The sequence below is a fragment of the Strix uralensis genome, chromosome 6 (assembly GCF_047716275.1).
Source record: "Strix uralensis isolate ZFMK-TIS-50842 chromosome 6, bStrUra1, whole genome shotgun sequence".
Classification (NCBI taxonomy): Eukaryota; Metazoa; Chordata; class Aves; order Strigiformes; family Strigidae; genus Strix; species Strix uralensis.
This window is the reverse complement of record NC_133977.1, coordinates 427,019-451,169: the sequence shown is the minus strand read 5'-3', so window position 1 is coordinate 451,169 and position 24,151 is coordinate 427,019. Positions and strand designations below refer to the sequence as shown.

The 24,151-nt window shown below is 40.4% G+C and overlaps 1 protein-coding gene across 9 annotated transcripts in view; it reads left to right on the top strand.

Annotated features, from left to right (window-relative positions):
• Nucleotides 1-24,151, top strand: part of DIP2A (disco interacting protein 2 homolog A) — a 139,881-nt gene that overhangs the window by 44,277 nt on the left and 71,453 nt on the right. For all 9 annotated transcript variants that reach the window (XR_012629400.1, XR_012629399.1, XM_074872367.1 and 6 more), the window contains exons 2-3: nucleotides 1,859-1,930; nucleotides 22,091-22,210. Coding sequence is in view for 7 of the 9 variants with exons in the window: in XM_074872367.1 (XP_074728468.1) it covers nucleotides 1,859-1,930; nucleotides 22,091-22,210 (192 nt within the window). In the remaining 2 variants the exon portion in view is untranslated. The remainder of the gene's footprint in view (nucleotides 1-1,858; nucleotides 1,931-22,090; nucleotides 22,211-24,151) is intronic.

Sequence of the window (24,151 nt, the reverse complement as noted above, 5' to 3'; positions counted from 1 at the left end):
GTGGAGAGCAGTGACATTCCTAGGGGTGGGTGCTGGGACCGGCGCTGTTTAACATCTTTGTTGGTGACATGGACAGTGGAATCAAGTGCACCCTCAGCGAGTTCTCCAACAACACCAAGCTGTGTGGTGCGGCCGACACGCTGGAGGGAAGGGATGTGCCATCCTGAGGGACCTGGACAGGCTGGGGAGGTGGGACTGGGCAAACCTCATGGAGTTCAAGGCCAAGTGCAAGGTCCTGCACATGGGTCGGGGCAATCCCAAGCACAAATACAGGCTGGGGGATGAGTGGATTGAGAGCAGCCCCAAGGAGAAGGACTTGGGGTATAAGTGGATGGAAAACTGGCTGTGAGCCAGCAACATGTGCTCACAGCCCAGAAAGCCAACCGTGTCCTGGGCTGCATCCAGAGCAGTGTGGCCAGCAGGTCGAGGGAGGGGATTGTCCCCCTCTACTCCGGTCTCCTGAGACCCCCCTGCAGTGCTGTGTCCAGCTCTGGGGGCACCAACATCAGAAGGACACGGACCTGCTCGAGCGGGGCCAGAGGAGGCCACGAAGATGCTCGGGGGGCTGGAGCACCTCCCTGTGAGGACAGGCTGAGAGAGTTGGGGGGGTTCAGCTGGAGAAGAGAAGGCTCCGGGGAGACCTTAGAGCGGCCTCCCAGGACTGAAAGGGAGGAATGTAGGGATAGGATGAGGGGTAATGGTTTTAAACTGAAAGAGGGCAGATTTAGATTAGATCTAAGGCAGAAATTCTTTGCTGTGAGGGTGGTGAGGCCCTGGCACAGGTTGCCCAGAGAAGCTGTGGCTGCCCCCTCCCTGGAAGGGTTCAAGGCCAGGTTGGACGGGGCTTTGGGCAACCTGGGCTAGTGGAAGGTGTCCCTGCCTGTGGTGGGGGGGTGGAACTAGGTGATCTTTAAGGTTCCTTCCAAACCAAAGCATTCAGTGATTTGCCAGATGTGGAGGGATAAAAGTCCTCTTTGTTAGTGGAATGTCATAGTATCTCACCATTTTTAAGCAAGTGTGAATTTTGGGAGGTGGGAGTGGTTTTAAGTTATCTGAGATCACTGTTTTCTATGCTGAGATCTAGAAAATGCACAAAGCTTGTAAAATTTTCGTGGAGTTTGGGTTTTTTGTTTTAATTCTAAGCCTGCTACTGGTTTTGTGTGAAGACACCTTGTTCTGTTGGTAGAATCATGAAAGTACAGATTCTGAAACGTCTCAGAAACTTATTTTGGGTTTCTACAGAAGTTTTACTGTAGTCTGTGTGAAAACACGTCCCGTTTTACCAGTGGAGTCTGCAATATAGGTTTAAAACAGGATATCAGATGAGAACTGGGAATTAAAACTAGCGCTAGGAGATCGTCATCTCCTAGAATTTGAAAGCAGAGAACTGATATGCCTGCACAGTGCAGAGCAGACAACATAGTCTAGAGTTTGGAAGGCCCTACAAAGGTGTGCTAGAGGATGTTCTCTCCAGCCCGGGTATCTTGAGCATCTCCGATACCCCAGGAGGGTGCAGAGCCAGGCTTGTTAGCTTCATTGGCTTCTGCGACGCTGCAAATCTTTTGTGCTGCATTCTGCGTTATGGTAAATATCTCCAGAACCAGGTTCAAAATAGGTGGTGCAGATAAAAACACTGTTCCTCTGTTGTATACCTCCAAGTCACTCATTTTCATATGTGCACTGGTAGTGCTGCGTGGGTGGTATGTGTATGGCCGTGAATTTATCTGACATGCCCAGGTCTTTGTTGCTAATGTGACTGATTCAAAGTTCGTGAGTTTAATCATAGGTATCACAAAAATGAGAAGGCTTATTTAAAAACTGTTCAAAACAATATGAATTTATTTCTTAATTTCTTTAGGAGACATCACTCAGAAAGGATACGAAAAGAAAAGAGCAAAGCTGTTAGCACGGTACATACCACTAATTCAAGGTAAGAGACTGCATATAAGTTACACCTTTTGTGCTAAATGTGTGAAAATACGTAATGGAAAAGTTCTCCCTAAATAGAATCGATTAATTAATAGCATTTGATTGACATGGCACCTAACCAGTAGTGGAAAATGGCTATTACAGAGAAGTGCAGAACAAGAGAAGGGTCTGAAAGGTTTTTCTTGAATATTATATGTGAAACGTTAAATGGTAACATTTTTGTCAGCAAGCTTTAGTTTGAGAGATACATCCAGGGTTTTAAGATAACTTTAAAAATAAGTGAAGTTATTCCTGAAAGCCACTTGGGCAGTTTCATTAAATGAAAACACTCACTAGTAGTCACTCTCGTTCTTTAGTGTGCTTTTTGGTGTCGTTCGTGTCCCTCCCTCCCCCCAAGTTTCTTCAAAATACTGACTTTATAATAAACTATTACTTCTTAAGCTAGTTATTATCAGACTTTATCTTCAATGGCCAAAAGCTAAATGCCCAACTTTTAAAATTTATTTTTATACTAGGACACTTAAATCACTCGGGGTTAAAGCTGTTGTGCTGCCATTGAGCTTTGGTCTTGTATAATAACCCTAGGCCAGTTCTTCTACAGCTTGAGAGATTCTGCTTGAGATAAGTTGAAATGAAAAGACAACTGAGATGAGTGGAACTGATAATGAGACACTGTAGACAGATGAGAGAAAAAGAATAACAGGTGTTATTTTACAATGTCAGTGTTATGCTTTCAGATCAGAGAACAGAGGCATTAATGCTGATTTTTGTCCTCTTTTGGTTCTGATATTTAGGTAAGTTACTGATTTGAAGGAGGAATGGGCATCTCCAGCCAGTTTTGTGGAAATTGGACTTGATGATAGTCTCTTTTGCTTTTGAAATCTTGATGCAGTGACTCCTGTGGCTCTTCCTAGCAAGACAGACAAAAGTTTTGTTCTCCTGAGTTCTGCTGACTGCTGAGTTACGGTGTTTTAGAAGAAGTTTTATGGTGTGTATTTGGCATTGAACAGTTAGAACATGATCTGGTGCTTCATCATGGGGCTTCCTAGCACAGCTTTGTTGTTGTGTGGGTTGGTTTTTTTTTTTTTAAGAACAACTGTAGCTTTTGCCTTAGCAAATTTGTAATACTCTGTAGACCACTTAGGACCTAACTCATGTATAAAAGGCTCATTCCTTGAATAGAAGCAGTTTGGATTTTTTTGGTAAATATTGCAGTCAGCAGCAAGCTCTAGTTTCATCTGCCACAGCTTCTCCTCCTTACACCATTTTTCTCTAAGGAACTGTCTCACTTTTCTGTTCAAAATACCCTGTCCTCCAAGTCAGCTTAGTTAAAGATTTAGAGACCAGGCTAAGTATGGATTTTGGCTGAGGATTAACAGTTAGAGGAAGTGTTCTGTCAGTGAGCTCTGTCTGCTAGAAAGTCATGTCTTTGGATTCCTGTCTCTTGTTTTAATCTTTCATGACCATTGATTTACTGTCCCTTTCTCTCCATTCTACTGATAGTGATTTTTTTATTTTATTTTTTTATTTTATTCCCTCTAAACCCTTAAACTGGAAGGCTGCACAAATTGTTCAACTTCTGACCTCTCAAGTGTAGCTTAGGAAGTACAGCACTTTGTCTTCCACACTTTTAAAGTAAATTTTAAAGCTAGGATGCAGTGTAAAACACCTTTGTTCCCCTTTTCGTCATGAATACTGCTGGCCCCATGTCATATTCTAGCTCTTGGGGTCTTAGAAGCAACACTGACTCCCGTGCAGGGTTTCCAGGGGTGTTAAGACTGATTCGATTCGGTTGTCTGCCCTAGAAGCCTGCTGTGATACCTGCATAATTTCCAGAGGTGTTTTGTAATACCCCATTTAGGTAACCTGCTCATTCAGGAACTCACTCAGGTGAAGCAGTATATGGAACGACAGAATTGACTTGTTAGCCAGCTTTGGAAGTAAAAAAATGAGTAAGAAAAATATGTTAATGACACTTTTTTAGAATTGTTTTCACTGAAGCTTCCCTTTCAAACTTGAGGTGTTCAGGAGTGTTTCATTCAGGAGAAGTGACTTCATATAATCTAGGTTAACACCTTAACATCCTGGACAATAATGCCCTAAGGAGATGGCGGTGCAATTCAGCAGTCTCCTAGTTTGTCTGTGATCTGATATTAGGCTCAACTAAGAATCTTAGGTCTCTTCAGATTTCTAGCTGCTTAAAAATTTCTCCTTCATCAGTCAGGTTTTCCCTAATCATCTTAAGGAGTGGTCAAAAATTAGCGATACTATGGTTTGTCCTACTTGCTTGATACCACATTTTCTAAGAAATAATGGATTACCTGATTTGTCTACCACCTCTGCCTAGCTTTATATTAAGATGACAGGAATCTAGCTTTAATATGTTAAAAAGAGAGTGAGCGGACAGTCTGCCTCTGAGCACAAAGAATGATACTCTAGCAAAAAGACGAAGGTCGCTTAAAACTCTAAGCAACTACTTATTTCAGTTTCCTGACATATGTTCCATTAACCCAGTTCTAGCTTGGAATTTTGTTAATTGACACAGTTTCAGCATGGCTCAGATTAATGTGTGGGAGTCCCAGTGGCTTTGAGCCTGCAGTAATTTTTGATCGTTAACAATTTGATCACAGGATTTTTTTGTGACGTCCTTTGCTCAGTAGCATTTTTGGTAGGATTTGTTCAGTTTCCCATTATCCATCAAGTTTTTGCAGACTGATGCCAGCATTTTAGATTTGAAGAGTTCTTAGTCTGTGATTTGACCATCCCCAGGACCAATAACTTGTGACTTTCTAAAGCTGGTCATCATTTTTTATTCCACGTATATGCATTATTGTTTTTTCTCTGCTGGTCTATCAGGTAAAGACTGCTGACTAGTTAATTTTATCTCATGTTCTTCAGCACTTACTTGAATTTCACAAAACCTGATGTCTTCCTCATAGTGCACCAATACGTAGCTCTACTTGTTTTGTTACAAAACTTTAGCTGATAGTACAGTTCTGCTGATTTGTAAGGTTTTTAACAAAATGTAGAGCGGGCAGCTGAGTAAGAAGTAGATCCCTGGTGAGAGGCAGGAAAGTAGAAAAAGGAGAAATGAAAATATTGTTTGAAATGAAAGGTTTTGATTACTGTAAGTTTATGAAATATGAAATGATTAGAGAGCTCAAGATAGGACTGCATGTTGATGTGGTACTTGTAAAGAAGGAGAAAGTGCTGGCATAGGTTTGGAAGCAACTGTGGAAAGAGATGTCTTAAATTGAGAGGAGAGGGTGACCGTTCCGGGAATTTGCTGTAGGTTCTCCAACTTAGACTTGAATGTGGACAGGGTTTTCTGTCATTTTGGGGTAAGTGATTCTTCTGTCTTGTTAAAAATTGGAAACAGGTATTTCTAATCATAGTGTTCAGATTTCACAGGATCACAGAATCATCTAGGTTGGAAAGGACCTTGAAGATCATCTAGTCCAACCGTTAACCTAGCACTGACAGATCCCAACTCCACCAGATCCCTCAGTGCTATGTAAGCTTACATGAGCAGTTGATGGGATCTTCTTTTAACAAATATTTATGAATCAAGAAGTTGTATGATCTTTGTTTCTTAAAGCCTACTCACATACTCATAAGATTTGAATTCTGGAAGTTTAACTTTTCATGTTATACTTCATCAGCTGCCATGTAAAAACTAATCATATGAGAATGGCTCTTTCAATGCCACTTAAAATGGGTTGGATTAAGTTTCTACTGCACTGTGTAGCTGAATCTGTGGGGAACCAAATCACTATACAGGCAGTGTTAAATAACCCCACAGAGGGCTTGCTGAATAGGAAAAGACAAAAGTGTCTGCAAAGCATATTTTCAATTAACAGTAAAATTAAGTAGAACATGTTAGTATTCAGGAGTTGTGTTCCTGTAGGCTCTGTTTTGCGTTCTAAAATTCTAAATCTGCAGTTATCAAGAGTTAGCAGAAATGCTAGATTTCACTTAGGAACTGTAAAACTACGTAGTTACGGAGAAATACTAACTAAAACGTGTTCCCTTTCAGTAATCCAACCAAATGCACTGTGCAAAATAAAAACAAGTGTTGAGTAATAGCAAGCCTTAACGGTAATCAGACAGTAATCAGTTTCCTCAGTCAACCTCTGCACCCAACTTTCAGATAAAACTCTGTGGAAATAATAAAATATATCTGTAGGCAACCTGGCATGCTCCTAGGTGAAGCTTCTGAGTAATGGGTGACATCAGACACGTTGCAAAAACGTGTGTTGAATGTGGATAGAGCTTGGGTGTAAAAAGATTCAGAAATAACATGATAAAATGAGCAGTGTTTACAGTGTAATTTGGTAACTTGCACCCTGGAGTGGACTGTCCTGATGGGGAGCAAATACTGTACTCCCTTCTCCATTTTTTTCTTTGTAGCCAACTTTCATTGTCATTTTTCTGTTGAATTTCAGGAAACTTTTGATGGCTAAAGGAACTGTTTCTTTCTAGAATTGCTTTATATTCCCACATGTGGAGTATATCTCAGAATGAGAAACAATACCAAAGGCGATGGCAACTCCAAAAGCCTTGTTAGAAGCAATCTCAGTGCTATGCTTGGGAGAGCAGGTAACTTCTACCTGTGAAGCTGGAGCATTAAAAAATTCATGTCAGGAAGTGGAATGTCATGAGCTGATTGTTGAATGTGAAATAAATGAAATTTCTGTTCTGCACTCAAATGTGATACTTTGGTAACTGTAGATTTCTTTTTAGTGGTGGCCATGTCATTACATGAATTCTGCTGATACTCCAGACACTTGAAACCATTTCACAGAATCACAGAATCATCTAGGTTGGAAAGGACCTTGAAGATCATCCAGTCCAACCGTTAACCTAGCATTGGCAGTTTCCAACTCCACCAGATCCCTCAGCGCTATGTCGACCCGACTCTTAAACCCCTCCAGGGATGGGGACTCCACCACCTCCCTGGGCAGCCCATTCCAACGCCTAACAACCTGTTCTGTAAAGAAATACTTCCTAATATCCAGTCTAAACCTTCCCTGGCGCAAGTTGAGGCCATTCCCTCTTGTCTTATCACTCATTACTTGGTTAAAGAGACTCATCCCCAGCTCTCTGCAACCTCAGATTTCAAAATTCGAAACAATTTCAAAACTATTTTAACCAAAGGGGGAGATGAAATACGAACCTCAGAGGTTCTGACAGCAACCAGTCAGTCACTTGAAGGTAGTCTGCATTCCCTTTTGTTAAATAAGAATTAACCGGGAACCATCTTTTCCTGATGTAGTAATTTCCTGCTTACCTACCAGCTGTTTCTTAAAAAAAAAAAGGGTATTTTCTGTAGTTTTAAAAGCTTGGCTTTTAATATATATATATAAAAAAATATATATTTAATATATATAACAACAGCTATATAGCACTATATATATTTTATATATCTAACAGCAGCTATACAGCACTATTTTTTATTTGCCTGTTGATAGGCAAATATCTTGAATGTTTTAGAAGTCAGATTTTCCTGGTCTAAATATGTTTTTAGTTGAGAAAACTCAAATGCTCCCATTTGAGTCTAGCTGTTGGTGTGTAGATGAATTGTTAAATGCCAGTGGAATCAGAGCAGTGCCTTGAGCACCTGTACTTGGCTGAGGCACACCTTCCGTACTGGTACTGGATTTGCAGGTTGACCACTATGCTCGGAGACCTCTTCCTAGCCAAGGCACCCTAGGGTCATCAGGGCTTGAATGCCCTGTGTTTCTGAAGAACAGAAGATGTGTGTAAGCTTTCCTTTCCCCGTTTTTGCCATTTGTGAGAACAATAAGAATAAATTCCAAGATTATTCTCTGAGAAAGTCCAAGAAGACCTTGGTGTGGTAGCTAGAACCAACTTGGGAGAGCTCTGCTGGGAAAAGAAAATTTCAGAGGTTCTGGCTTGGGCAACATAAGTGGTTTTTAAAAGTATTTAAATATACTTAAGTACTTAAAAAAGAAATTGTTTGTCAGAAGAACCTGCTAGGACCTGGTCATCTTAAAGTTTCAAGAACACTTCCAAGCCAAAGCAGAAGAAATGAGCTAAAATCAAACACGAAAAATGCATTGGTTGATTTCCATCTAATCCTGAGATGACAGAAGAGACTCTATTGACTTGAAGGTAATTGCTTCAGCTTGAGGCCATACTTCTGCAGTCAGTAGTGGATCTACACTGAATCATTCAATGACATAGACTTGTTCTGTATCAGCTACGTGATTATAATTAGCCACAGCACGTAATGGTCTATTCCTGTTAGCTTCCTTATGTCGTGTCTGTTTTGGTAGAGGTTAGAAACAAATTTGGTACAAGAAGAAACAATCAGTGCAAAATTAAAACTTACAGTTTCATCCCTGCTGCCTCTGGTCGTCTCTTCAGCCATCAGGTTTCACATAAAAGTTCCAAATGTCTGTTGTCATCTTGGGCAAATAAATTTTTAAGATTGTCACTTTTATGGATTTATTGTGAAAGAACATACAGGTGATACTTTAACCATAGTGCAGCTGCCACTGCTGCTTATCTGTTAGTGACAATATAACAAATACAAAGAAAACAGAAATGGAGAGATATGTAAATACTAAACAAAATACGCTTCTGCTTTATAAACTTGAAAAAACACACAGTCTTAATTTTCCTCTGAGAGCTGTTATTTACAGGACATGGTGTGTTTGTCAACCGTAAGTACTAGTCTAGATTAGTGATAGTTTTGAGAAAGCTTACCTGAGTGAAATCTGGCATAAAGTATGACCTACAAAATCCACAGTGTTTAGGTCAAGTTCCTGGTATTACTGAAAAAAAAAAAAGGTGGGGGGGGGAAAAAAGCTGCTACCATGTGAAGCTTTGCATTTCTTTTCTTGAGAGCTGACTTGAGCTTGCTGTTCTGGAGTTTTCCTGTGGTGGATTAAATTTAGAGACTTGCATGTCTCCAGTGTACTTTTTCATAGGGTAAGAGTGTAACTAGTGAGAAGAGAAATCCCTGAATTGATTGTCATTAACAGAATATTATTTCTAATATTCAGGATTAAAAAAAAATAAAATGCAAAAAACCCTGTATGGCAGCAAAGCACAGGTTATTCTATTGAGATAAAGCGATGCTAAATGTTGCATTTCATAAATATCAAGTAACCTGAGCATATAGCTTCTTTTTAATACAGCAAAACCTTGCCTCTGAGTATCACGAGATCCAATGGTCATTCAACGGCATCAGTTAAGCCAATTTTTCATCGTGTTTTAATCTGAGACAAATTAACACCTACAGAGACATCTTTCAGTTCTATTACTAATGCTGTCTTATATTTAAGTTGGAGAATGATTGAGATGAGATAGTCTTAAAGGAAACAAGCTGATCATATTTTTTTTATTAAAACACATGTTTCTTCAGATTTTTTTAAAATAAGGACAGGTGATTTCAGCTTGTTCCTTCATAGATCTCTAAGGACCTCTTTAGGCCTGAAACAGAAGTGCTGTTCAGTCAGTGTCCTTTACTCATTTGTCTGTTCCCAAGAGCTGATATTTTCTACTGCATAAATATCTTTATAAGTGAGGGCTTTATAAAGGTGGTTTGAAATTTTAAAGCACCACATGTATCATTAGTGGTAGTATTGCTTGCAAGCCATATAATAGAAGGAGATTTTGCCATTGGGGCTTTTGTAAGCAGACAAATGTTCTACTAGCTGGTATGTCTGGTAAAAGTGAAGTACCTGTGGATGTACAGGAGTTGTATGGCAAAGGAATTATGTCTGAGATCAAGGGGGCTTTTTCTCTTCTTGTCTACTTTGTCCCAACTGTTACTGGTTCTAATAAAAGGTACTGTATTTCTGCATAAACTTTGATATGGTTTGGTTTGCAGTTTCCTCTGCTCCAGATTTATCACTTATGGCTTTCCTTTGTTTGGGTCATTAAACCCCCAAAATACGTAAAGTGTTACTCCTCCTTCTCATGTTATTCTTGAAAGCAAACTGACTTTGGCTTCAAGACACAGTCAAAGGGAAGGGGGGGTTATGTGCAAGCAGATCAGGGGAAGAGTTTATTCGTCAATGTAAACAAGGTTATGTAAGCTGGACGACTGCCTCCGAGAATCATATTGCAAAACTCCTCAAAATATTTGCAGAAGGGTGTGGTAATGGCAAGTATGAATTAAGTTAGTTTAACAGCTGAGAGGTTTGACAAAGGGCTTATCGTAAGCAAACTTCCAGATAGGAGTACCAGCCAACTTTTCAAGCTCATTTAGAGTCTTCCCCTTTGCTTAAACCTAGAGTTAGTAACTACATCCTGACCAATTCCTTGAGTATTCTCCGAGCAAGGAAAGAAATCATAAAATCCCAGTTCCTTTCCATTTGATGTGTTGTGCTGAGTGGGAGATTGCTGTTGGGTATTAGCTGAGGGACTTTTGCTCTGAACGTGTGTTGCAGGTGCCACTTCATTCTTCCTGTGTTAGTGTATTTCTGGTGAAATTCCCTCTGGAGAAGTTGAGATACAAGATTGGAATGGGAGACGGTCCCGTGTGGGTGTTTCTGGCTCTTGCCTGTAGTACAAGTCCCTCTTCTCCGTCATCTCCTAGGCAGTACTGTGGAGAGCATTAGTTTTGATAAAGCTTCAGCAAAGATGCCTGGAGACTTTTAGGGGGGAAAAAAAAGATGCAGAGATAATGGGGAGCTTTGCTGAAAGGGAAAAGACGACTGCATTGTAAAGGAGAACTGTGATTTGCTTGGATGGAAGGGGAGGAGACATTCAAAAGTGATCTCTTTAAAACAGAAGACAAAACTGTCATCTAATTTGTGAGATGAAACTAGGGAATAGTGTCTGCTATGACTGTTAATTTTGCTTTCTTACGCTTGTAGATGCTCTGTTGCTTACTGTGCTGTTGCCTGTTCTTCGAAAAGCTTATCAGTTTCAATTCACTGGACATCACGGTTTTCTCAGGCACATGTCTTCATGTAATTCTGTGGCTTTTACCAGGAATGATGATGCTACCATGAAGGTGCTGGTCTTTCAGCTTCCTTTCACAGAATCACAGAATCATCTAGGTTGGAAAGGACCTTGAAGATCATCTAGTCCAACCTTTAACCTAGCACTGACAGTTTCCAACTCCACCAGATCCCTCAGCGCTATGTCGACCCGACTCTTGAACACCTCCAGGGATGGGGACTCCACCACCTCCCTGGGCAGCCCATTCCAATGCCTAACAACCTGTTCTGTAAAGAAAAACTTCCTAATATCCAGTCTAAACCTTCCCTGGTGCAAGTTGAGGCCATTCCCTCTTGTCTTATCACTCATTACTTGGTTAAAGAGGCTCATCCCCAGCTCTCTGCAACCTCCTTTCAGGGAGTTGTAGAGGGCAGTGAGTTTCCCCCTCAGCCTCCTCTTCTCCAGACTAAACCCCCCCAGTTCCCTCAGCCGCTCCCCATCAGACCTGTGCTCCAGACCCTGCACCAGCTCCGTTGCCCTTCTCTGGACACGCTCGAGTCATTCAATGGCCTTTTTGGAGTGAGGGGCCCAAAACTGAACCCAGTAATCAAGGTGCGGCCTTACCAGTGCCGAGTACAGGGGCAAGATCACTTCCCTGTCCTAAACAGCTCAAGTTGTAACTCTGAAACCTCTTTCTTATCTTACTGGTGTCGCATGAACTATTACTGCTGGTTCATCTCCAGTATTTTGCAAGACCGTGTTCAGATACTGTGTGAGAACTTTTCACCTTTACACCCAGGTGCCAAGTCATCGTTGCAGCCCTCTGATACTGTCAGAAGTCTAGACAGTTGGTTCATGGTAGAAACACCTCGCAGTAGTTCCCTTTTTTTTTGCCCCTGGAGAGGTATCAATTCAAAAGTAAATCTGGCCATCTTATCAAGCAGACACATTATGGAATAATTTCCCTTCATTAGGTTGCTGCCACCTTGCATGGAAACATTTCCTCTCCACTAGGGCTGCTAATACAGAAACAGGATTTCTCTGTGATGGCCCTGAATTACTTTGTTGAACCTCTTTTTTCTCGTCGGTGGCCAGTTACTTGAGTGTGTCAATGAAACTTGTCTCCCTGAGGTTTCTGCCTATTTTGGTGAACTGGATCTGAAGCCTGAGGACCTTTGGCCAACTGTGCCATGCATGCTCCCGAGAATCTGTGCATCCACCCTCTTGCCTTGTGATGCTCATTTTCTTGGTATCCTCATTTCTTACTGATCTTTCCAGTGCTAAGGGTTATTTTCAAATTTTTCTGCTGTGTAAATCAGATTGCAACGACAGTCAGTGTCCTGGTGCTGCTTTACAGAACAATCTGTGTAAATGATTTCACTGGATTTAGTGAGCACTAGAGAAGCACCTCACTGAATAACTTTATTTTCCCTCTGTTGTCAGAGTGATTCCATCCTAATTAAAATTACTTTCTTCTGTTCTTTCCTCCCTTTTTCTTCCTTAACACTTCTGCTCTATCAAAATTAAAATGTTATCATTTTCAAATTTTCAGTTTTAAGGAAAATGATCATGAAACCTCCTCTAGTTTTGATTGAGGATGGCATATAAATGCATACTTCTCTTTTTCTTACATTATCATTGTTTTATGTAACTTACTTGAAAAACCCTGCTGCTAATTCTGTAAGAGCTCAGGTAAAGCATCAAACAATCAAATAGTGCTTAAGATAATTTAGCAGTGCAGACTTGTATGACTGATGGTTTTGTCTACTGGCCGTATGAAGTCCTGAAAATAAAAGAGCATCTTTCTTACACTATAATACTTTTAATTACTTGATGAATGATGACTGCATATTCTGTTAGCTGTGCTGAATGGAAAGGCATGTTAGAGTGGGATTAAGGCATAGTCAGCTAGTGTAGGAAGCTGAGTTTAAGACTGCAGTCATTTGAAATTTCTCCAGTCTCTGAGAAATATTTCTGCTGCTAATAAGGATGCATGCCCTTTCTATTCCATCCGAAGGGTTGGACCAGGTGATCTTTCGGGGTCCCTTTCAATTTGGGCTGTTCTGTCATTCTGTGTAGCTGTGATTTTTGTTTTTACTTCTTCGTGAGTCCTTCAGCCTAGCATTCAATTATAATGGGATGAGTTTTACATACCCTATAGCACTTTGTTCTGCAGTTCCTTTTCTAAGGAATCTGCAATTTACTCTGGTGTCTTAGAGTCCACAATAGCTTTTATAATTTCTTATCATTTATAGGAAAAAAAGTGCAGTTACCTTTCTTGATGCTACTGAATTAAAACTCCTACTTTATATTATGGGTATAAGAGCTATGATCAAACTATATGCAAATTTTAATAGGCTAATTTGGTTGGATCTTGGTGTAATGGTACAAATTAAATATACGAAAATTTAATGTCATGTGGGCTAGTTGAAAAAACTGTTTATAGCTTCACTGCTCACAGTTTCTGAAGACACCAAAAGATTGCTGTTCATGTGCCTTTTTAATTAAGTGATTTTTTTAGTATTACACCTTTATGACCAATCTTCATTAGTACATTCTTTCGGGAGCTTGAATATGGAGATTGGGCTGTTAGGTTGACTATGGTTTTTGTTGAGTTTTTTTCTGATAAATTAATTTTTCATGAAAATGAAGAGTCATCCTGCACCAGTCTTAACTATATCTGTCTAGGTACAACAAATATTTTTGAGCTTGCTGACAAAGGAAGAAACAAAATGTTGGTGATTTCACTGTGAATTAAAAAAAAATAAATTCAAAGAAATCAGTCTTCAGGCAAGTGCTTCTAAAGTAATCAGAACTTAAGTAGTCAGGTCCAAGCCATTCATCTTTTCCCATGGTTCATTTGGTAGTCTTTGGTGGTTACCACCTCAGCAGTGGTACAGGCTGCCTAGATGGTATAGAGCTTAATAATCACATCATTTTAAGGATGGTGTATTCTGTATGGATCTTCATGCTGTAGAATATTTGGCTGAGGGTTTAGAAGCTATGCGACATTACACATCTTGGTGTAAACTTTCTGACAGTCAAGAGCAAACGATCAAGTAGCATACTAAAAGGATTTCACGCTGTAGGAAACATTGAGGTAAATAGTTTTTAAAAATGATGATAAAATTAAAAGGTGCGTTTTTTGTGATCTTGGTTTTATCTAGAAATAACGTGTTTCCTAGCAATAAAGTAAACTTGAATTCATAGGTTTTGGGTTCTTTGGGCACGTTTTGTAGGTGGCAGTCCTTCATGGTCCCTTGTGCTCATGAAGCGTTGCTGCTGCTGCTGTTTCAGAGGCGTGCCTTTTTTGATAGACAATGCCTTGTACTTTTCTCAAAGTAACAATGTGAGACCTCTGTTCCTGTTGGGGACCGAAACGTGGTTATATCCATCATCCTTGGTAGCTTGCTTTCTTCTTTTCTAATCTGTGTGCTTAAATAGTCATTGCCTCTGCTGGCTCAGCTAATATAACCACGTTTATGCAAGTGATGTGACAAACATCCCATTGAAAGTTGATACAGCAAAGCAAGGAGTGTTTTAACAGGGATCTTGCAAGGTCCAGGGATGGTATTGCCCCATTGGTCTCTGCTGGAGCTGGGTGCTACACAGCCAGCCACCTTCCTCTGGTTGCTGTGCTTCACGTGCCGTTCCCTGCTTGTATTGTTGATTTTGTTGACACTCTGCCATGGAAGGTTTTCTTATCTAGCTTCTGCTTCTTTTACTGCCTGCTTTGAATAGACCAGTGCTGCGTGGCACTGAGGTAATTTATATTAATTTGGGCTTGACTGACAGGCAGGAATCCGCTTACGTTAGGAGGGCTGGGCTGCTTGTGAAGCAGCTCCTGAATTGCTGCTTATTTTGAGAAATAAAAGTTCTACCTAATGACACGTAGGTGTTCTGCTTACCTGTCTAGTCATAATGTCTAAATAAGCATGTCTCTTGCTGTTGGTATTTTCATTGAGACAGTGTAATTGCTGGCTAGTATTTGGATTCATTGAATTTTTATCAAGTGTCTTCTATGCTTTTGTATTTTTTGCTGCTGTTGTATGCTTACTTTAATGGAAGGTAAGAGTGCCCTTAAAATTGTTTCTTTTTCTCCAAGTAGAAACTTATGAGATGAAGTTTACTACTTTGAATAGAGGAAAATGTTACAGAACGGTAGAAGATTGTTAAGCATAATGCATGTATATGATGCCCATTTTTATTACTATTTTTTTAAACTAATGGTTTTCTCATATCTTATTCTGGGTAATAAATTACATGGGGTGGACCCCTGTTCAGTTCCACTGACCCAGAAGGTGTGAACACATAGATCAGTGGTTCTCAACCTGTGGTCTGTGGACTCCTGGGGGGACCACAGTGTTGTCACAGGGGATCTGCGAAGGCTTAAAGCAGAGGTGGGGAATGTCCAGCCCGGAAACATTTGGTCTGGCCCATGGCAAGCACTGTGCCTCCTTTTCCTACAGCCTCCTCTCCTCAGTGCTCCTCTTATACTCAAGCTCAGCTTATCCCCCACCCTGGTCTGCCCTGACGCATTAGTATATTTGGGGCTAGTATGGTTGGTGGGACCCACTTTAACTAGGAGTTTTTTCCCTTAAAAACATATTTTTGACCCAACAGCCCTCTTTAGGGCCACAACGGGGCTGAAGTCTCTTCCTCCAAGTGGTGGCCCTAGACCCGTAAACAAAAATATGTGGTGACTGAACACAGACCAACAAGGGGGGAGGTGAGAAGAATTGTAAAAACTTTTCATCAAATTTTAATGTAAAAATTGGCACCAGATTCGGAATTAGCATATTAAAATACCATAAAATGGGCCATTTGAGCAGGAAGAGTGTTGATGCTATTATTTTAAATTCATATGGAATCACTGTAACAGAGATATTTAATAGGAGTGTGTGCATTAACAGATTAATTTATTTCCCCGTCTCTCCAAATTTGAAGACCCTTCATGAGAAAATTGAAATATATATTTGATGCAGTCTAGTGCTTTAAATCTTGAATTAAGTCTTGCTGGTCCATGGCTACAAAAGGTATTTAAAGGGGGTCCGCGGTGAAAGAAAGGTTGAGAACCCCTGACTTAAATCATTTCAGATCTTGAAGACAAAAATGTGTGCATTAGGTAATATGTTCTGGAATGTGGTATAACAGCAAAGAATGATAAAATTGAGCTACGACCTGAGTAAGGTCTAGATGCTTAATAACTGAGGTGAGGCTTCTCAGACCAAAACGTAAAGAGAGGGCCTCAGTCCTCAGATTTCAGTCTTTTGAGGAATAATTTGCATTTAGTCTCCTGCCTTAAGTTTTCTATGAAAAGATCCAGTACTCACTGTATGTGTTTCATGTAAAACTTAAGCATCTCAGGTTGTTTTTGTGAGAAGTTTGCTTATTTTTCTCTTCGCAGTTCTGTGGGAAATAACTGTATCTAAAATTCTATTTAATGACATCTGGAATGAATATTACTGTTACTGTGGAGCTGTACTTAAGCTAGGTATGCATTAGCACAGCTACACAGCTTTGCTTGAGAAGACTCTGAGGAGTACGAGGTACCCTAGTGATGTTGAAATCAAGCGGTTCCATGCAGCCAGGTCATGTGAAGGTGCTACACGACGGTGCATCTTTTCTGCCATGGTGTATGAAGCGGTACTGGCGGGGGAGGAGAAGCTACTTCCAGCACACCTGGCCCTGCCCCTGCTCCTTGCCTACATTAATAACTGGCTGAAAAACCTGCCAGAAAGACCTTACCTATTCTTGTAGACCACCTGTCTGTAACTAGGAGACTCCTGAAGCTCCCTCTCCTTTAGGGCAGGCAAAGGCAGAGGGAAATAAATACTGCAGTCCGTGGTGAAAACCTCCCTCGTTTTGGTAGGGGCCCTTTGTGGGTGTGAGTGGGAAACACCACAACGGAGAAACATGAACAGGGCTTGAATCCATTGGCGGGGGGGAGTGGTGGAAACCAGGGGCAGGGTTGGAGGAGATGGCTGAAGAGCCGGGGGCACAGGGCAGTAAAGGCTGGATGGCTGGCCATGGTCTTTGGGCAGAGCAGGGTGCCAGGGGCCAAGGAGACAGCAGAGAGGGCCTAGAGCAGCGCTAGATGGACCGGAAGGTTGTCCTAGAGCCAAACTGGGAGTTTCCCACACTTGTTTTATTTTCTGCCTTGTCATACCCCTTTTCCTTTCTTTTAGTGCTTTGAACCTGCTTGCCATCTTTTGTCCCTTTCTTATTTCTGGATCCAGTTCAACAGCTGCAGAGAGGTTTAACGGTGTACGAGAAGCCTGGTGTTTCCTCTTTGGCCTCTCTCTTCCCCTCTGCTCTCTGCAAAGCTCTTTAATATGATACATCATCTTCTGCAGACTGCGGATGTTTGGAGGCATGATGTATAACTGGGTAGCCATGCAAGTGAAACTGAAATGAGATGCCATGCTATTTTAACTGCTTTAGTTTTAGTTTTCAAGTTACCATTAAAACTTGGAAGAGAATACTTTTGAAAGGTTCAGCTAGTAAACTCGCACAACTTACCTCATATAAATTAACCTAGTTTAGAACTGAAATTACTTTGAGTTTCTGTTTTGGGAGATGAATTTCATGATCAGTCTTTTTGCAAAAATAATCAGATTTGAACGTGTAACAGCTCTTACAAATAAGGGTTTGCTGACACATTGGTGAAAGTCTTTAAAAACAGTTGAGTTTGACGTTAAGACGTCACATCTTATGCAGATGAGATGAAAGAGGCAACATGGCAACTGCTCTACACGTAGGTTCCCAGGAGAGTCCTCTAACAATAGTTTGTGCTTTTGCTAAGTATGTTTTTGGAAGTTTTATCTCTGCCTATCTGGTGCCAGATGTGTTTAGTTAGGCATCCTCCCCAGCGATGCTAGCAAAGAGTCTTCGTTGTACTGTCAACTGTTCAGTGCTCTTACAGTGAAATATTCTTTGCTTGTAAAAATTGGAATTGCTAGAAATGTCAGTGTTAGTCTTGATTCTCCAGTGTTAAAGGATGGAAAAATACAGTTATAGTTCAAATATTAACTTTAATTTCATCCTGTAGAAGTGAATTGCTCAGTTAATTGGAACAAGCAGCCTTTCTAAGATGACTTTTCATTCTTGCTACCTTTGGGTAAGTTAAAAATGGACAAAATACAGTGATAGTGGATCAAGTGTCTTCAGTGTATACTTCTTAAAATGTTACTTTTGTGAAGATTTTCAGTGTGAATGGGTGGAGTTAGCGCAATTATCCAGCTGCTTTTGCTGAAGGCTGAGGTAGTGATTTGCACAGTACCAGAATAAATAAGTTCAGCAAGTTTGTGGAACAGGATTTTCTGGTACATACTTGTGTACCCTAAGAATTAGATGCAATATCTTACTCTTTTTACCAAAAAGTGATGTTTTTCAGATTCATCCTTGGTGTTTTTGCGCTATGATGTGAAACCTTCTTCTTTGAGAAAGTGAAAAGGGAGACTTAACCTGAAGGAACACACTTGTGGTTTCCAACAGTGCCACTGATTTTGTGCCTCATCCTAATTTGAATGAAAATTCTGAGGTTCATTGATATATATTTCATCACAATACATCTGCTCTAACTCTGATTCACAAAAATCTGTTCCATAAACATTGGAGGAGGAGAGGGTTCTGGTTTTGGAGTTGGTAAGCTTTCATGCACTCTTATGCTTATTTGGGGTTCCTTCTCTGCCCCGCTTCTCCTGCCCCAAATACTGCTCTGGCCAAATAACAGTGCTCAAGTTGCACGTGGCTCAGGAGCATTCCACATGCAGCTTGTTGTCTGCTGATTGATTATACCAGTTAGCTCATTTTTCATCTTATTTCCCCCGTACATTCAAGGACTAGACCCTTGTGCCAGTTGCAGTAATGTCATTCATCACGGATCCCGCTGACCAACTTTGTTGAGCACGTGGGATCACAGAGTGGGAAAGGGGTTTGTTTGTGGTCTGATGAGTCCTGATTCCAAGGTTCTGTAGTTAATTCCTTACATACGAGCCGTAGGAGTTCAAAATGGAGAATATACCGTGACTGAGGAGAGAGACAGGTTTGGAAAGCTGGGTACTGAACTGTAGGACTGGAAGAGATAAGAGCAAGGAATGATGAGTGGAGCCTTAATCTCTTCTTCTACTTACAACAACCCTCTTTTGGAGGAAAAAAAATGGTGCGCACACAAAAAATATCTCCTGTTCTTTTCTTGCCTTCTTCATCCAAGGTCCCCTGTGACAAGATCACACAAAACTGACCTGATGTTTGGCATGTTCGCCTTCCTAATACAGATACACTGTTGTCTGAAAATTTCATAAACAGTCTATTTTAAGGAGACTCCCAGTTTAGCTGATTGTCCTATTCTCCTTTTCACCACTTCCGTTACTGTGTTATCTGTTTGTATCTGCTCTGTTCTTGGCTCAGGGTTTGAGGAGATGATTTGCCTCAATCTTTTTAATGAAATACGAAGTTGCTCTTTACTATTTCCAGATCAATAAATGTCGCTGGACTCTTGACTTGTGGTTTTGTAAAACTCTTGTTCACATTAAGTGTAAAATAAAATTCTCAAGTATTTTCACCACTCTTAAGGTATCAGATATGTTGAATCAATTCAGTTGGTAGACTAAATTTGCTTTTCTTTTAGAAACAGAATTCTGCTGAAGTCTTTCAGGGAATGTTGCCTCTTTATATTGGGTAGTGTTGAAACATCATGTGCTTGCTCAGCTCCATGTTCAACTGCTCCCTGTTGAGGACACTTCAGGTTCTTTACTGGCCTGTCTCATTTCCCCTATTGGGGAAACTTAGCCTGTTGTCTACTTAAAAAGCTTTACTTTTGGAGAGTAGCAAAACTCCATTAGGTTAGAATGTGTTTGTTGCTTCTGTAGAGCAAATTGTAAAAGACAGGAGCATGTCTCTGGGGCTGGATTATTTCTAAAATCTTAGATCTGTGTGATTAATTAAATGTTCCTTTTCTACTGTTTAGGCTTGTTTTTTCCCCACATGCACTCTCCCCAAACGCATGACTAACTCAAGGTTGCATTCTCAACATCCAGAGGTGTTAACTCTCAGCTGCAAGTGGGGTTGGGAAAGGGATTTCGGAGCACGTTCACCTAGTGGTCTTAACAGATACCTAAGAAAGTTGATGTATAGTAACTGATCCAGTCAGGAAGATGATAAAACAGTTTTCCTGAAGATATTATATTTAAAGAGGGTATTTGAAAGTTCCAGTAGAACTGGTATATTTAATCCAATTACTGTTTGAAAATTTACACTTCAGATGTGAAGACAACGTCTTAGTGAAAGGTCTTAATAAAAATCTCTTATAATTGCTGCACTTAATTAATTACCAGTTTCTTTCTTGGCACATACTTGGGGAGAAGGGGGGAACAGAAACCCCATGAGAGAAAGAGGAACCTGGAATCCTTTCTTACTTGTTAAAGTAAGAGCTTTACTTGCAAATGAACTGGCACAGATTCCTCGAGTGACATCTTCAGTTCAGTGAAAGCTGCTTTCTGTAAATATTTGGGTTTTGAAAATGTTGTTTCTAGCAAAATTTTGGTAATGTTTCTAGTTCTAGCAAGACTTGAGGGCAGGTAGGAAAGCAGAAGCTCTTTAAGGGAAGGAAAGAGTAAAATGAAAAGATATACTCAGCCCTGTATGGTAAACAGGGGTAGACACACGGTAAACTTGGTGCAGCAGATCTTATGTTGAGGAAAGTTTACTATTAAACACAACACTAAGCGGAATAGCCACATAAGGTAATAAATTTATGCTAGGTTCATACAAAACCCCCTTCCAACTGCATTGTAATGTTATAGCTGTTGTACTCGGTATGTAGTGGCTGTTGCACTTCTGAAGGTGATCATTCACTGGTCCTAAAACAGTACAAACTGAAAAGAGTGCTTCTTTGTTCCTTAATTCTTCTGACTTCTCATGTCTGTGCGTGACCTCTATCCTCAGAGAGCACTTGCAGAGATTTCAGGTTTTGTCCTTTTAAGTGTAGATTTATAATAGATGAGAAAATAAAACTGCAAGTGTAAGTTCCTAGTTCTAATTTGTATGGTTCTTGCAGATGCATCAAGAGCCAGCAGGGATTCTCCTTGTTTGGGGGGTTGGGGAGTGACAGGGAATGTTTAATAGCCTCTGTCCACCCCTTTGTTTTCTTCTGCTGTGCTAGAATGTAAAGGGGAGATTCGTCTTCCTGAATGTTAGCCAGCCTAAAGGTAGGTGCCTGCTCTAGGTTAGCTGTCTAGAGCCCTGTTCTAACAGGAAACAACCAGAGAGCAGTTCAGTTCCTCTTGGTTTTGTTACCCTTTATGGGGATGGGAAGATCTGTAATCATTTAATACAAATATTTAATATAAAGTACCCAGCCAACCTAGATTAGAGCAGTAGTTTTTAGACAGCTGAAGCTGACAGAGTAATTTTGCCCTTAATATCTGCAAAGTTCACAGAATCACAGAATCATCATCTCGGTTGGAAAAGCCCTTGAAGATCCTCTAGTCCAACCATTAACCTCACACTGACCGTTCTCAACTACACCAAATCCCTAAGTGCTATGTCAAAATTTTTTTTTTCTATCCCTTTGGTCAGTTTGGGTCAGCTGTCCTGGTTGTGTCCCCTCTCAAGATCTTGCCCACCCTGTCCCCCTGGGGGGAAAAAAAAAGTTTTTATTGGGGAATTGTGGAATTTTTGTAAAACGCTGATCTTCTATGTATTGCTCTGTTAAATAAGAATAGATTAAACAGATATGCACGTTCCTGAATTTTACTCAGATTAGCGGTCTTGTGCTTAGACTCAAAAGAAATTTGGCAGAAAGGGGGAGCGAGCAGTATCATCTTGTCTCTTAAGGATCTCCAAGTCCCATGTGTAATTGTAACCGTCTCTGCAGCATTTCTCTTGATGTCCAGCAGTAAGTTGGGAGATGATTGGTTCCCTCTCCTCCCCCCGCATGGATCTGGCATACAGAATACCTAATGACAAATGGTTGTGGACTCCTGCAAGGAGCAAAGGAGTTTTTCTGTTATTTGGAAGTGTTTCTTATCTTCCATGTGAAATGCTTATCAGATCAAGATAGATTTTAGTTTAAATAATTTAAAATGCAGTTGGAAGATGAGTTTTTTTTAAAGGTGTAGACTTAGGGCTCCACTTAAACTTGTAAGTAGGTGTCAAGGGTGGTAAAACAACATAGGCACGGGGAGCAGATGATTTTTTTGCAAACCTGAATTCGTACTGAAATAAAACTGTATTTCAGGTGTGGATCCATCCCTGCAAACAGAGAACAGAGTCCCAGGCTCTTCACAAGCTACCGCTGCTGTCTCTAAACAGCAGAAATCCCGTTCTACCAACTCGAGGGATGAACGCTTCCGATCTGGTAAGGAAACGAAATGTAGCTAAAACATCAGGCATCTTAAGAGGAAAAATGTACCAGTAAAGCAATACCTACACCTAAAGAAAAAGTAGGAAGTGCTTTGAAAGACAGGAAGAGCTAAGGAATATTTTTCAAATAGCTCTTTTTATTTCTAAACATGAATGGTTTTGTCTGAATTCAGCACGGAGGAAATGCTAGGAGGGCAAGAAATTGTAGACAAGCCTTCTGATGTTTTTCTTACTGTGAATTTTACACCGTGCTTAACAATTTTATTTTGCTTGCTGATTGGGTTTCCGGTCTCTAGAACAGTTATTTAAACATTTAGAAGACTACAGCGTGTGGGTTGTGGGGATTTTTTTGCTTGGTTGATTGGGCTATTTTGTTAATGGAAGGTTATAGGATTATCATATTTACTGTTAGCTCACTTTCAAATGTTTCCTGGTTTAAAGCAAGTGCACAAAAAAGGGAAATGTCACAATAGATATTCTACTTAATTTTAAATGGACACCACTGTGACAAACCTGTTTTGGAAACTTCTGTGAAAATATCAATATCCTCATCACATCCTGTTTCCATTGTTACTTTTTAGGTGGTTGAAGTACACTGTTTCCCTGTGAAATTCCTTGTCACAATAGTGAGAAAAGGCAGGTGTTTGGAAGCTTTTCTCTCCTAAATACCTTTGGACTTTTCACTGGACATTTTTCTGTTTGTTTTCCAGGGTAATTATATGTCTTGGGTTTGGGGATGAGAAGTGCGAGTAATGACATGCACGGTGCATCCTTAATATGTTGTTGGTCTTGCGTCACCTTGCTCTGCAACTGCTTGGGCATAGTGGGTATTGCATCATACTTGCATTGCTGACACGGCTCCAGAAATGGAGCTGATATGCCTGTATGTGTTCCTTATGGATAATTGAAGGATGGATGAGACTTCTTAAATAGTCTGAGGATATATATGGACTCCTGGGAAAGATGCATGTATTCAGCCACACAAAGAAGAAACTTTTGAATGTCAGGGAAGATTACACAGTATCAAAATTAACTAAATGACATGTTTAAGAGTGTGTGCAAATTGGTCATTTAAATTTATTTTTGCCTTTCAAATGCATCATCAATATAATTCTACTGTTGAATATATACTGAAGAAACCGCCAGATTTAGTGGTTGAATTACAGCCATAATTTCCTAGTTACTTTGTGACCAAGTAGATTCCAAATAAATTACAAGCAGAGTCATGAATCTGATAGAAATTAATTTATTTAAAGTAACGTGAAGTTGTTAAAATACAGAAATAAAACCTGTGAAAAGAGCACAACTACAACAGGGAATACGTGGGAACCATTTGCTGAGAGAGCTAGGAGGGTCTAGAGCAAGATGCTGTATACACAGACAGTTTTCCTGTCTCAGAGCCTCAGATGTCCTATTTAATGTGCACTGAGGATGCTTAAAACAGCAAACAAACAAAACTAGAAACAGGTAAACAACACTGCCATATTACTGGTATTGTTTGGGGGAAGGTTGGCATAGGGCTCATTAGTCTTACAGTGCAAGACAAGTAGAAGTGGGTGGATATTAGCAAGTTCAGCTAGCATACGTGTTTATGAATAGATGTAGCTTTTAAATATTAGTCTGTCACTGTTAATTATCAGTGCTTCCTCTTTTCATAGAGTTAATACTTCTATGGCCTTGTTGATTTTAAAATCCTTTAAATCGGCTTCCAGTGATTCTGAAGGACTGCTCACAGTCTCATTAGCCTAGAGGTTAGTCGGTGTTTTTATACCTCAATATGAGTATTTCTGTATAACCTGTGCTCAGGCAATCCTCCAGTGGACAGTTACTCAAGACGAAGCCTGATGCGTAGGGGGTTTAGATTATTTCTTGAACTTATCCCTGGCCAGTGCAAAAACCCTAGGTAGTACTTTGTGGCCTGCCGTGGCCTTCTGTG